Here is a 13,303-nt window from a genome sequence, read left to right as displayed (position 1 = left end):
CGTAGGCCTACTACTTGTACCATTGTAAGCAATCTGATGTGGATATGCGTCATCGAAAGCACCATCTGTACTAATCTGCATGTCAGTACATTTCTTTATTTCTAGCGGTAGCGGTTATATCCAATACCTAATATGATATTAGGATATTATCCACTACCCAAAAGTAAAGATCACATTTTATGTCTGTGTGCCTATATCTCGTGTAAAGCTTCGGAAAAGCTGGACAGAACAAATGTCATTTCATATGCTTCTTTAAGATTCTCTATTGACTATGTGAAAAATCAGGAGATCGAATGCCAGTTTATTGGTGCACATTATAAGACTTCCACAACAAGTGAAATATAATGGAAAATAATAGGGATATAGTCTGTGTATTTGCCAGGATAAAATCACCAAAAGAAAATGACTAAGTCTGTGGTACACCGTACCCTCAGGATGCGCACCGACCCAGGCAGCCAAATTATAGGGCCTACGAGTTCTAGAACACACTAACGACGCATTGATCCCTCTTGTTTACATTGTTAAACCAGAGCGTAATTGACTGGTCAACCACCTGTATCAAATAGCTGCCCAGGCCCCCGTTTCACAAAAAAAAACTTAAGTCGGTTTCCCTGACTAAGAGCTTGGTTACCAACGTAATTAAGTCGTTACGTCACTAAGTCCCGTTTCACAAAGAATCTAAAAGGTCGCTTACGTCGTTTTTTTCTTAGCTGCTAGTCGACGATGTCTAGCCTCCTCGGGAGGAGACATAAGTCGGCAAGCTCAACTAAAACTCGGTAAATGAGAGCATAAACAACAAAAATTTGGAAAGAACATAACTCCTTCAAGATATTGTGTTATAATATCCTTGAATAGCACTGACATTTATGGAATATTGAAATAAAAAAATAAAATGCCACTTTACCCAGCCGATCGCGTGTTTGTTTATGTTTTTGACCGCTAGACGTCCGTCAGCAGTGTTCCACGACAAGCTAATGTTTAACTGTTACTTTGAAGTTGTATTGAAGTAAAACTAATCAATAAAGTTAAAAAACAAACTTTGTTTGTGTTTTGGCTGACTTTTATTGTTGATAAACGATCGTTCTCGGCCGAAAGAGGCCATTAAACGTCATGTCTTGTGAAACTTTTGAAATTTTAAACCTCCTTTTCTTGAAGAGTTTCTCGTGCGCGTCGACTACGGTAAGCACACCAAGCTACGACTTTAGATTCTTTGTGAAACACTCCTAGTCGACTGCAGCGTAGTCGACCTAGCAAGGCCATTCAGCTCGAGCTAGGCAACTACGGATTTAAGATTCTTTATGAAACGGGGGCCAGATGACCAGTGCTAAACCACTTTATGACAACATCGAGACAGGGCACAAGTATGCAGTGATGCAATAATCTATTGTAATTGACCTTGTTTTATAAGCACGTGGGTGTACTCTTCCACGAAATTCTCCGGGGGCGGCTGCACAAATGTAGATGAAAGTGTCTATAAACCAGATTGCGTTTTTAGACAACGTACCGAAATGCGGATGGCTTCAGCTATCAAATTATTAATTTTTTAAATAAAAAATCAATCATATCAAAATTAAGCAAATCTTAATTTTCATAAATTGTAACGGCATCTGACGTATCTTTGTCTGTGAGAAATGAATAAGAAGTTTTAAGTGTTTGCACGTGCATTTGCTACTTTTGGATCGAACATTTGGTGTACGGTAGTTTTCGAGATATTAACTTCTACGCGTTACGGCGAAATAATTTTAAACCATATACAGCATTTGGATTTGCGCGTGTGGCGCTCTTTTGAGTGGAAGGCACGGTCTCGCCTCTTATTACTCAATACGTTCGTGTGCATTTAAATTGGGCCAATGATCAAATCCATAGTGAAGTTGTTATAAAATATTTAGAAAAACCTAAATTGAAAATCAGAATATTCCGCTCTGTTCTCTGCGGCGTTTTGATTTATTTTCCCGAAAGTTCAGTATCATCAATACAATATTTTTACTACACATTTTTACATATTTTTTAATAACTTATGTCCCAAAAATGTTATATAACACTCAACAATATAATCGTAAATAACCTGGATCCCAGCTAAGGTATACGTACTAGTGACCTCTTTATCGGGCCTTATAAACGGATTAGGCTGGCGTTTACTAACACTATCCGCAGATCTTTTACGCACCAACACCTACACTAACCACCATACCCACATATTAACCAGCACTACCAGAGCAGATGAAAGTAAGTGCTAAGTATCGCTTTGTTGGTGCTAAATAAGTGTACGGTGTGTAGGTTAATTCGTGGGTTATGTGGTTAATATGAGCGTTAGTGCTGAAAGATCTGCAGGTAGTGTAGCAAACGCCTAATCCGTTTATAAGGCCTGATTATGCCGCAGGAGAAAACAACGTGTCACGCCTAATGTTTTACTGTTGCTCTGAAGTTGCATTGAAGTTAAACTAATCAATAAAGTTCAAAAACAAACTTTGTTTATGTTTAGACTGATCTTTATTGTTGATAAACGACCGTTCTCGGCCGAAAGAGGCCATGAAACGTCATGTCTTGTGAAACTTTAGAATTTTTACACCTCCTTTTCTTGAAGAGTTTCTCGTGCGCATCGACTAAGCACGCCAAGCTAAGACGTTAGATTCTTTGTGAAACACTCCTAGTCGACTGCAGCATAGTCGACCTAGCTAGGTCACTCAGCTCGAGCTAGTAAACTACGGATTTAAGATTCTTTGTGACAAGGGGGCCAGCTACTTAAATGGACTACCAGTTTTTTTTTTTTTTTTTTTTTTTTTTTTTTTTTTTTTTTTTTTTCTAAACAAATGCATTTTCCACTTAATTTCCTTTGGTTTCAAAGGGGTATAATTTGGAACCCTTGATGCGCTTGTGTCATGTCAGTTTCCCGAACTTTTCACTTTCACCTTAAGGTCTTATTTTTGTGGGAGGGGGTGCCCTTCACTTTCGATGAAGTCTCTATCTTAGCAAATTCTATTTGGTTTTATGAAGACGATACTGATGTTAAACAAGTAGGCTACGTGCATTGTTAGTGAAAACGCCACAGATTTCTTTCCTTTTGTAAATGTAATAGCATCTTTTCAGTAACGCAGTTGGAAGGGATATTGTGTTATTATTTTTACGCGTGGCATGTGTATGATATTTCAAATAACAAAGATTATGGTCATGCCAATAGAAATACAAAACAAATTGTCTTTAATTTCATTCAGCATTTTGCCAAACCAGGCCTAAGTAATTTGCAAATCTGGCACAAACTGTCTTCAAGATCCTTTAACAAAGTGATCAATTATTTTTTTCTATATTGCCATAGGATTTTGATTAAGGTTTTGATATGCCTTTTCATTATTCACAGTGTTCCCGAAAAACCGTCGGACAGCCGGACAAGTCCGGCATAAATTGAAAATGTCTGACGTGTAATGTCAGCATTCCAGTCACAATGTCCGTACTATTAGATGAGAGAGCATATAAAATTCAAAGTCCTGGCCCAGTTGTCAGTGCTTTTTGCCACTGCATGACAAGCTCCGTGCAAAAAAGTAGGTCATGAATTGATACTTTTTAAATTACTTTTGCCCTAATGAGCATTTTCTGGCCACCTTGAGAAATTCTGGGGTTCATACGTTGTTTGTACAACTTTTTATGAATTTAAAGCAAGTGCATAGCAGGCCCGTAGCCAGCAATTTCAAAAGGGGGGTTCTTTTTCTGAATAAGTGGACCTTTTCCCGGGAAACCTTCATGTACCTAGATACAATTTTACCCAGAGGGGACCTTTTCCCAGCAAAAAGGGGGGTTTCTTTTGAACCCCCCGAAGCCCCCCTGGCTACGGGCCTGCATAGTCTACTGGAACTTACTTTATTGTTTTGATCTCAAAAAGAATACCCACGCTTGGACTCTGAATCAGATTCTCCCAAATAACTCAAACGTATAATACAGTAAAAAATAAATGACACCGATGTGTATTCCCCACTACTACACGTTTGGCCTAGCCACTGCTGAACCAGTTCAGACCAGTTTAGAAGCCACACAGTTGAGGGTGAGCACAGTGCAGACACAGTGGCGCCGTTCTCTGTCTCCCTAGTGCAGAGAAGTTGACCAAGTTGACCAAGGCAGATATCGTTTTGATTTCTGCTCAGCTGCCATAAGTACAGACTGAGTGATTAAAACGATGTATCTTTATTTTATAAAAAAAAAAACAAATAGTGGATTTTAAAAATAAATGTGACATGATGAACTTTTTTTTCAATCCAACATGCATATATTGGACCATTGTGTTCTTGTCTATATTTATCATATTTTATATTTTCAATTGGCAATCTATGTGATAGAAGTTTCATTAAAATAAATTTCAAATATTTAAATAGTGATTAAAATTGAAGGTGAGTTATTTTTAATCATAAATATGATATAATTAAGGCAATGTCTAAGCACCATTACATAGCTTTCTCTTGCATTTTTTTTTAATGGATAAGGTTTTTAAGAACATGAAATAAAAATAAACAAGATATATATGCATTTTGCATTTTCTTACTACCAGTATTTTGTGTGTACACATGGAAGAGTTTAATGTATGTATTACATGAATATCCAGTACAATTATTTACTTTTAGAAAAAAAATCAGGCTGTACAAATGTTCCACCAAAACATTATTATAAAACTGAGTTTTTTAAAGATATTTTCAATGTGATTGACATTTTTCTGAATTCTAAAACACTTACATGCACAATGCAATTCTAAATCCAAAAAGATTTGACCAATCAAGGTCATTGTAACTAGTATTGATATAATAGAGGTAAATGTCCAGTCTGTTGGATTGTTTTTAATAGTTAATTTTAAGTCGGACCAATAGGTTTTAAGAAATTGGTGATTCGAATGCCCAGAAAGCTGAAAAGTTGATGTCCAGACTGTGACATGCTAAAAAAATGAGGCCACTATTTCACAGTGTATCTGATGTAGGCACTCTTTTGTACTGCTGTTTTTATCAGACTTGTCTTTATAATTTAACCATGAAAAATGATATGTTTTTCAAATGTCTGACATGATCAAAAAATGTCAGACATCGAGATTTTTTATGTCAGACATAATGTCAGACAGGTGTCCAAAGTTTTTCGGGAACACTTTATTCATCTACTAGGAACCCTAGACTGTTTCAATAGTTGTCATATCGCATAAATAGTGCTAAAGGAAGGTAACGACCTGTTCACACGATATACTCAGCACGAAACTGTTTTGGCAGTATGAACATATTGCAAGACGTCGTAAAAAGTTTCTCTTTGATCTAAAACTGTTATCCGGAACATTCAAAAACTTAGATCCTGCCTTGGATCTGATCCTTTATCAATAATCAATATTTTCACCATGAAATGGCAAGAAAATAAGTTAATCCACAGAACTCACCTGCACATTTGATCATCAGATTCACCGGCGACAATAAATAATGATAAATTAAATTTGAGTTACTCATACGAAGGATGCGCAAATAATAGGACGTCGACAAGAGCATAAAAGCACGGAAAATTATGTAAGTAAATATTATTTCTGTTCAACTAACTTCTTCTACAACATGTCTAATGGGGTCGTTATCAACGCTTTTTGTATTATAAACAAAAGTTTAAATGTTGCATTCGATACTTTGTATCAGACACTACAACTTGACCTTGACAACCCAGAATGTTTACGCAAAGCATGCCGGGAAAAATAGCGAAAAAAATACGTACTTCCGGTTTGCGTCGATTTTTTGAAGGCGTCGATTTCTTGAAGGGCGAGTCTACCCTTGACTCTGATCCTTTATCAATAATCAATATTTTCACCATGAAATGGCAAAAAAATAAGTTAATCCACAGAACTCACCTGTACATTTGATCATAAGATAAGGAATTTTATCGTACCTTCGTTTTTTATATGTGCCGCTTGCCGCAGTTTGATCCCTGCAATCAACAGTACGGCGAGGCAAAGTACTCCTCCCTGCATATTGCCCTGGTGTGCTGTCCTTTTTAACAACTCACAAGATTGACAGTCGCTTCCAAAAATGAACTACTTATTCAACCACTGACCACTGACCCTTTTACACGTATGCACTAAACGGTCAGATGGCAACTGGCTGAAAAACATAACGTCATGGCGATTTGAAACTTTTCAGTGAGTCCGCGTCACGAAGTAGAGCCGTTTCGCGGCATTTGCGATGGCCGAACTGAAAAAACATACCTTACAAATAAGGCTCTATTAAAATCAAACACGGTCTCAATGTGCAGCCATTTTTTACAGCCACGTAGATAAGCATGCGCTCTTACCAGTAGTTTCAAAGGATTACACAAATGGTCATTTATTATGAATATGGACACGATTTTAGGACTTTGGATTATCATTTTTAAAATATCATCTTAGGTTTAAAATTTCAAAGTTTCAAGAATGTGTTATCTCTAGTATAGTCACACTGCTCACGAATTCAACAGTCAACGAAAAAAACTGAAAAAATGACGTTTCTCGATACCTCTGTCAAACAGTGAAATTTCTCGACCTTGATACTGCTGAAAGTTGAAAATTTTACTCAAATGTAATGAAAACTAACCTGAGAACAATGTTGAGTTGGACGCAACTGATTTAAACTAGTTCCAGTGAGTATACTTCTGAACGACCTTCACCTATCCTTGATGCGTGACATGCGAAAGGCATCACTGTGTCTTTGTATGGGCATTTTAAAAATTGCTACTATTCTGTAATATTTTGTCAATGGGATTTTATCATTTATACAAAAATTGATCCTAAGATAGGGACCTGGGTTTATGTATTTTGGTATCATTTATGCAGGAGGTTATACGTTGACCTATTTATAAAATTTTTCGTAAACAAGTTTGACAAGTGAAAAAATGTAACCAAAAAGTATCAAAGATTCGGGGGCGTCTCGATAGTCCGAAGGTTCATTGGTCCGAAGGTTCATTGGTCCGAAAAGTGGTAACATTTTTATCGATTTTTTAATCAGGGGTTCATTGGTCCGAAGGTTCTATAGTGAACATTCGGACCAATGAACCTTCGGACTATTGAACCTTCGGACTATCGCTACGGCCCCAAAGATTCAAATGCCATATCTCAGATAGCTGGGTAGCTTTGCCATTATTGCAAAATAAAGGTGGTGTGGGAATTATAGGAGAACCAATATTTTGGAATAAATTATTTAAAATTTGACTTGACATATTAATTAATTATGAGTTTTTGGAGAATATGTTAAGCTGGAAATTTTAGGATTTCCAGGACAAATATATAGTGCTTCTTTTTCTTTAAAAGCCAAATTAATTTTTTTTTTTTTTTTTTTTTTTTTTTGTTCTTGTATCCTACTAATAGAATTCCTCCACACCACAGGAAAAACTATCATTATAAATTCATTATAAATTAAGTCGGTTAATTTTCATTATTTTTACTATGAATAAACAACATATACACTGTAAGCAGAGCCGCAGTCCGCAATGGTAAACAGAATGAATATGTTCAGTAGGACACATACTGTCACGGCGTAGGGATTTTACGTCGTTTTTTCACGCGCCATTACGTTACGTCGCGTTCTTTTTGTGAAACAATGGGAATTTGACCGAAAAATGTCAATATTATCTGCAGAAGTAAATATCTAATACTTCCAATCAGATGATATATTAATTGGGTATTTAAGCTTCATACCCATGTAATATTTTATTTGGCAACCTTTTATTTGTCAGAGTATATGTTCGCCAAACTCACACGTCGCGGTAACATTTTTCCTTGACAACATCGTAATTTTCATTATAATTTGCAAACTAGAAAGTGTGCAGGAAATTCCAGAGGCTGTATAATGTGTTTAAAAGCCATAATTGTGCATCTAAAATTTTATTCAAATCTATCCTTGTAAAAAAATGCTTCAGCTGTTTTTGTAGGAAGATCGTGTAAAATTCAAGATTAGACGTCATGCATCGGCCAAGACGAGCCCAACTCAATGTTTGTTTACATTTTCATCAATTTTCAATTTGGCGAATACTCGTGTTAAATGTGGTCGGTAATTCTATTTTTATGTTGATATGTGTTACTGTCTGTATAAGTTTTAGTCCCAATTCCATTTTACGCTGTTATGACTGAAATTTGTCCAAAAAAACAATATCTATAAGAAGCAGGTCAAAAATATCAGTAGTAAATGTGAAAGCTAAAATGACTAATTTATGTATTCATAAATGTTAGCTGTGTTTTATGTGATATTGATAAGATAAGTGGATTGTTTTCTTCATTTTCAAAGGCAGATCAGTATTTTTAATGAATATATTTTTCTTTAAAATTCTTTATTCAACATATAAAACATACTGAAACATGTTGAACAAATACATGTACTGGTATCTGGCAAGTTATAATAGTAGAAAAAAATGATAAATTAGCATGGTTATAGTAATAAATCCACCTCTGTACCATGTGTTGGATTGCCAAATATATAAATGCACTTTTTGGTTGTTTTATGTTATAGAACTTCTCTAGGCATTTGGCAAATTAAAAATATTTGAAGACATTGTACAGAGCCAGCACACTTAATTTGCATTTATTATCAAGTACAACCGGCTGTTTAAAAACACATAGACCTTTTTTTGTCACAGTGTATTCTAGTTCTACTATATGAAATAAAATGAGCTCCTGCATACCCTCTGGTTACCAGGCATTTTAGTTGCGTCATAAATTAATAAGCTCAACTTATGGTAGTTAATTTGGAATACTGTCAGCTTTTAACATAATCATGGAAGACCGTCACAGACAAAGTAAGAAGATCTTCAATGAAATCTTGAAAATTTCTGACCCTTTTCCGACAGAAAAAAATCGATACCTATCAATGTAAACTTAAAAAGTTTTGACCGTCTTCCGCAAGATCGAGAAGACGGCCTCCATCGGCCACTAAATTAACTACAAAGTTTCACGATCCCAGACAAACGAAAGCACCCAACTGTAAGTACTGCAAGTGGTGCGATTATCATACAAACTTGGACTACTTCGAATGTGCGTCATTACGCAAAAATATAATCGACAAAGCTGCTATGAAACTGAAATAATAATAAAAATACCAGTAAGGACTAGCATCAATAATAAAAGACACTTCATCGTGATATACCAGCGTTCCTTTTTTCTTTGCCAAAGTATTTCCCAAAGATTAATCGTCCTCATTGCCGACTCGAATTGCACATGCACTGCCACTCGACACTGAACCGATACACAATCACAGAAGTAGAAAACGTGCAATGCCAACTTCAAATCACGCAGGCCGAGCTATTGCCGTGCATGTGCGGCCTTGAGTTGGGAGGTTGTCCTCAGATTTTCCGGCCGTTGCTGCATTCATTTCACCTGCTTTTGTGCGTGTGACAGTGTGTATACCGAAGACAACATCGCAATGTAAGTAAAAACATGTATTTGCATTTAATTTACTGTTCTTTTGGCCTAAAAATTAGGGGGAAGAAGTCACTACCTCATATCGTGTCACTTTTCATGAGGGCGAAGCGTTGTCACGTAGTTTGGCTTCTTTTATATTCTGCACAAAGTGACTAAAGGATAATATACTACTTATAGATGTTTTACAAGCATTTGGCCATCCATTTGCGTATCGTCGAATTTGGGCAATCTTCGCTTTAAAACCTACATGAATAAATATTTTTGAAATTTTATAATAATTGTGTTTAATAGCAATAAAATTTATTTAAAAAATAATAACTTATTGTATTATTTTTTATTATTAATACTATTTTTTCTACGGAGCCCTTTATCAAAATACGCAAATGAATAAAAATAAAAGGAAAAATAAAAAAAAATACTTATTTTTGTTATCTGTTTCTTTATTTTTCTTTTATTATTTATTTATTTATTTATTTATTTATTTATTTTTATTAATTAATTTTTTTTTTCTTTTTTTTTTTTTTTTTTTTTTTTTTTTGCAATGACAACATAAATGGAGGAAGAGGTTAAGATGTACGGTGGCCTTGAAGTCAAGTCGTTTGTGTGATGCAAATATTAAATAAATGACTGGTAACTTTTCTGTGTTATCAGAGTGAATGACGACGTTTTTTTTTCGGCGGCTCATTTCTCCTTTCCAGCCTTGTATTTTTTTTACTTTAGCTGCAATTTATTTAGTATATTTTTGCGTCCTCTCCCAGTAGTTTTAGTAACTCCAGAGCATGTCATCCATAAAATGAAATAAAAGGAATTTCGTCAAGCATAGCATCCTGATGTAGCCTCAGCCGTGACGTCCAAGCGATTGGTATTTGGATCCTTGATCATTGTTCACATACCCACATACGCAATTCGCAGGTTCATTCTTATATATGCGTTTTCATCGATTAATAAGCTAAGAGATGTAATAATTTACCCATTCATGGAGATATTATATTTAAAAATTACACACCAATCATGTACAGATGCCTGGAAAGGTTTTTATTTTTAAGCACAAATTAAATAAGTCTGCGAAAGAGGGTACAGCGACTAAGAATCTACTATAAAAACGTACGGCATCCTATGCTCCTTAGCCATTCATCAGAAGAGACTGAGACAGATCCCCACGAAATAGTTAAACATGAACTGGTATTCTAAATTTTCAGTGGTTCGGGAAAGATTTCATTTTCCCGAACTAAAGGCTAAACAAAAGGAAGTCCTCCAGTACATATTTCAAAATAAAAATGTAATAGGGATTCTACCAACCGGATACGGAAAGTCATTGCTCTACATTGTACCACCACTTATTCAAGATGAAGTAAGTAGAGCTACGATTTATTAAAAAAAAGTTATATATATTTTTTATTTTCATCCTTTTCTTATTTTTATATAGCAGTTGTAGATTATAAATTATTTTTTAATTTTAATTAACAGATGGAGGTACACAAAAACCACACAGCAGTTATAATATCCCCATTGTTGTCAATAATACAAGAGCAAGTAAGTGCTATGAATGCCATGGGAATTTCTGCCAGGAGAAAATGCTCTTCCTTTACAAAAAGGTAATTATATTATATTATATTATATTATATTATATTATATTATATTATATTATATTATATTATATTATTTAAAAAAATTATATAGAAATATGCATTTATAATTTTACATGAAATTCCACATTCTTTTTCAGATATAATCTCTGGAAAATATAAACTACTATTCACCAGCCCGGAAACAGTTTTAAAAGATATTTGGCTCTCTATGTTGACAAGAAAGATGGAAGAATCTTTATCGGTTATTGCTATTGATGAGGTGCATTGCGTAAGTGAATGGTAAGAAAATAATGTATAAAGAGTCCGCCTGTGCAGTATAAAATGATGAAGTACGACAAAGCTTATCATTAAAATACTTTGTTTTATTTTTTAATATTGTTACAAATAATGTTGTTTACTGACTGGTATTAAAAAATTAATCTTCCACACTCGCCATTACATAGATTTAACATATATATATATATTTCATAATATGCTACTTCTGTTCGCTTGGCAGGGGAAACGATTTCAGGCCGACGTACAAGGAACTAGGTTCTCTTAGAGTTTCACATGCTCCATTTCTCTTATTAACAGCCACGTGCACTGATAGCGTCTTTGCAGATGTTTTAAAGTCTTTATTCATGGATGATGCAGCTTTGGAAATTGTGTCTTTACTTCCAAACAGGTAACGTTTAATCTTATAGTAATATGCACAATTCTCTAATTTACCTAAAGATATAAAATAATGTAAAACTATTTACTCTCTTCATCCCACAAAATATTTTTAAAAAGTCAGGATTTTTCCAAACAAGAATAAAAGTTGCAAGTATCATAGTTCCAGTATTGGTTTTAATGGCGTTATCCATCTTCACTCCATTACCTAAAAAAAGTAAAAGTAAAATGAATTAATAACCACATTATTTTATAAATTATTAACTAAAACAATGTCATGTGTTTAATCATGAAATGTAACAAATTAATTCATTTACACTTTTTTCAGGCCAAATATTTTACTACAATAATTCAAAAGTGAAGAGCAAGGGTGTGGAGACCTCGAAGACAATAATCCCCGGACTGAAAGAAAAACATGTCAATTTTGAAAAAACTATAATATACGTCAGGTCTATGAACATTGCAAGTGAATTTATTTTGACCTTTTTAGAAAAACTTGGCATAGATGCTTATAAAGACAAGGAAAAGAAATTTAAAAATCGCATGTTAACAATGTTTCATGGTTCCATTCCCATCCATTGATCAAAGCACGATTGTCAAAGAATTTTCATTGCCATCATCTACTATCCGGATAATTATCAGCACCGTTGCGTTTGGGATGGGGGTTAACATTGGGGATGTCTCACATGTCATTCATTGGGGTCTTAGTAAAAACGCATTATCATACTGGCAGGAGGTTGGGCGATGCGCACGTGCTTCTTGGGAAAGGGGGAGGGCAACCATCTTTTTCACCGCCACCTCATCATTTCATCATAAAAAAAAAAACAGATAAAATTTTTTTTTAAATATGCAAAGACTGTATAGAAAATGAAGTTTGTTTTAGAGCAGCAATCCTGCGTGAAGTTTCCTTAAAAAAAAAGCACAAATGAGGAAATTGACGATCTACAGAAGAAAGGAAGCAATGAAGATAAAACAAAGTGGTATTTATGTAATTGTTGTAACTTTTGTCAAAAAAAATGTACTTACCCCTAAGAACTATAACATAGCTGCTCTTTCTAATTGCAGATGGTCGGAATAATGAAGTATTTTCTTTTTCAATTTGAGTGGTTTTATAATCTTGTTCCATAAATAAATATAGGCCATAAATAAATATAGGCGAAAGAGTCGTGTCGACGACCAGGAATGTTTTCCCACAGATTTTCTTCTTCATATTGGTGTATGAATTCCTGAAATTAATGCACAGTATGAGCATTAGAAATGAAACATATTTAAATCTAACTTTTTGATATAGTTTACAATGTTGTTATAAGTTAAATACGTTTATCACTATGTATACCAAAAATTGTGGTTAAATTTATTCCCTCGTATATAGCTTTCATTATATTTAATTATATAAACATTCGTAAACACCTCCATATCCGAGTCATATTTTTTCTAGTATAAGTCCTCCCTCTCCCTTCTGCTTCTTCTCTTTCGTCCAGCAAGCCGAACAACCCCGCTTGATCAATTTCACAAGCGGCAGACCCAATGATGACGCTACCTCTCTCCACGTGCCCCTGACTGATGTCCCCTCGTCCTTGTTTTAATGTTTCTGTTGTAATATAAATAACACAATGACATAAATAATTATTATTAAAGTAAAAATAAAGAGAGGTTGTTAACATTCCAATAAACGATATAT

The 13,303-nt window shown here is 34.6% G+C and overlaps 1 protein-coding gene across 1 annotated transcript; it reads left to right on the top strand.

The window, feature by feature from the left end:
* Positions 1 to 11,194: 11,194 nt before the first annotated feature.
* LOC147762982 (uncharacterized) lies at positions 11,195 to 12,454 on the top strand. Its single transcript, XM_087008002.1, has 3 exons — positions 11,195 to 11,250; positions 11,468 to 11,635; positions 12,211 to 12,454. The coding sequence occupies exons 1-3, from the start codon at positions 11,195 to 11,197 to the stop codon at positions 12,452 to 12,454; spliced, it is 468 nt and encodes a 155-aa protein (XP_086864128.1).
* Positions 12,455 to 13,303: the final 849 nt, after the last annotated feature.

The sequence above is a fragment of the Lingula anatina genome, chromosome 3 (assembly GCF_051362555.1).
Source record: "Lingula anatina isolate TDL-2025a chromosome 3, LinAna3.0, whole genome shotgun sequence".
NCBI lineage: Eukaryota > Metazoa > Brachiopoda > Lingulata > Lingulida > Lingulidae > Lingula > Lingula anatina.
The sequence above is the reverse complement of the archived record's forward strand: the minus strand, read 5'-3'. Positions and strand labels throughout refer to the sequence as shown.

Excerpts from the sequence above, each read along its gene's own strand:
- LOC147762982 (XM_087008002.1), top strand. The coding sequence starts at position 11,195 with ATGGAAGAATCTTTATCGGTTATTGCTATTGATGAGGTGCATTGCGTA. Across the intron at positions 11,251-11,467 it reads GTGCATTGCGTAAGTGAATG|GGGAAACGATTTCAGGCCGA; the intron begins GTAAGAAAATAA and ends TTCGCTTGGCAG. Across the intron at positions 11,636-12,210 it reads GTGTCTTTACTTCCAAACAG|CACGATTGTCAAAGAATTTT; the intron begins GTAACGTTTAAT and ends CATTGATCAAAG.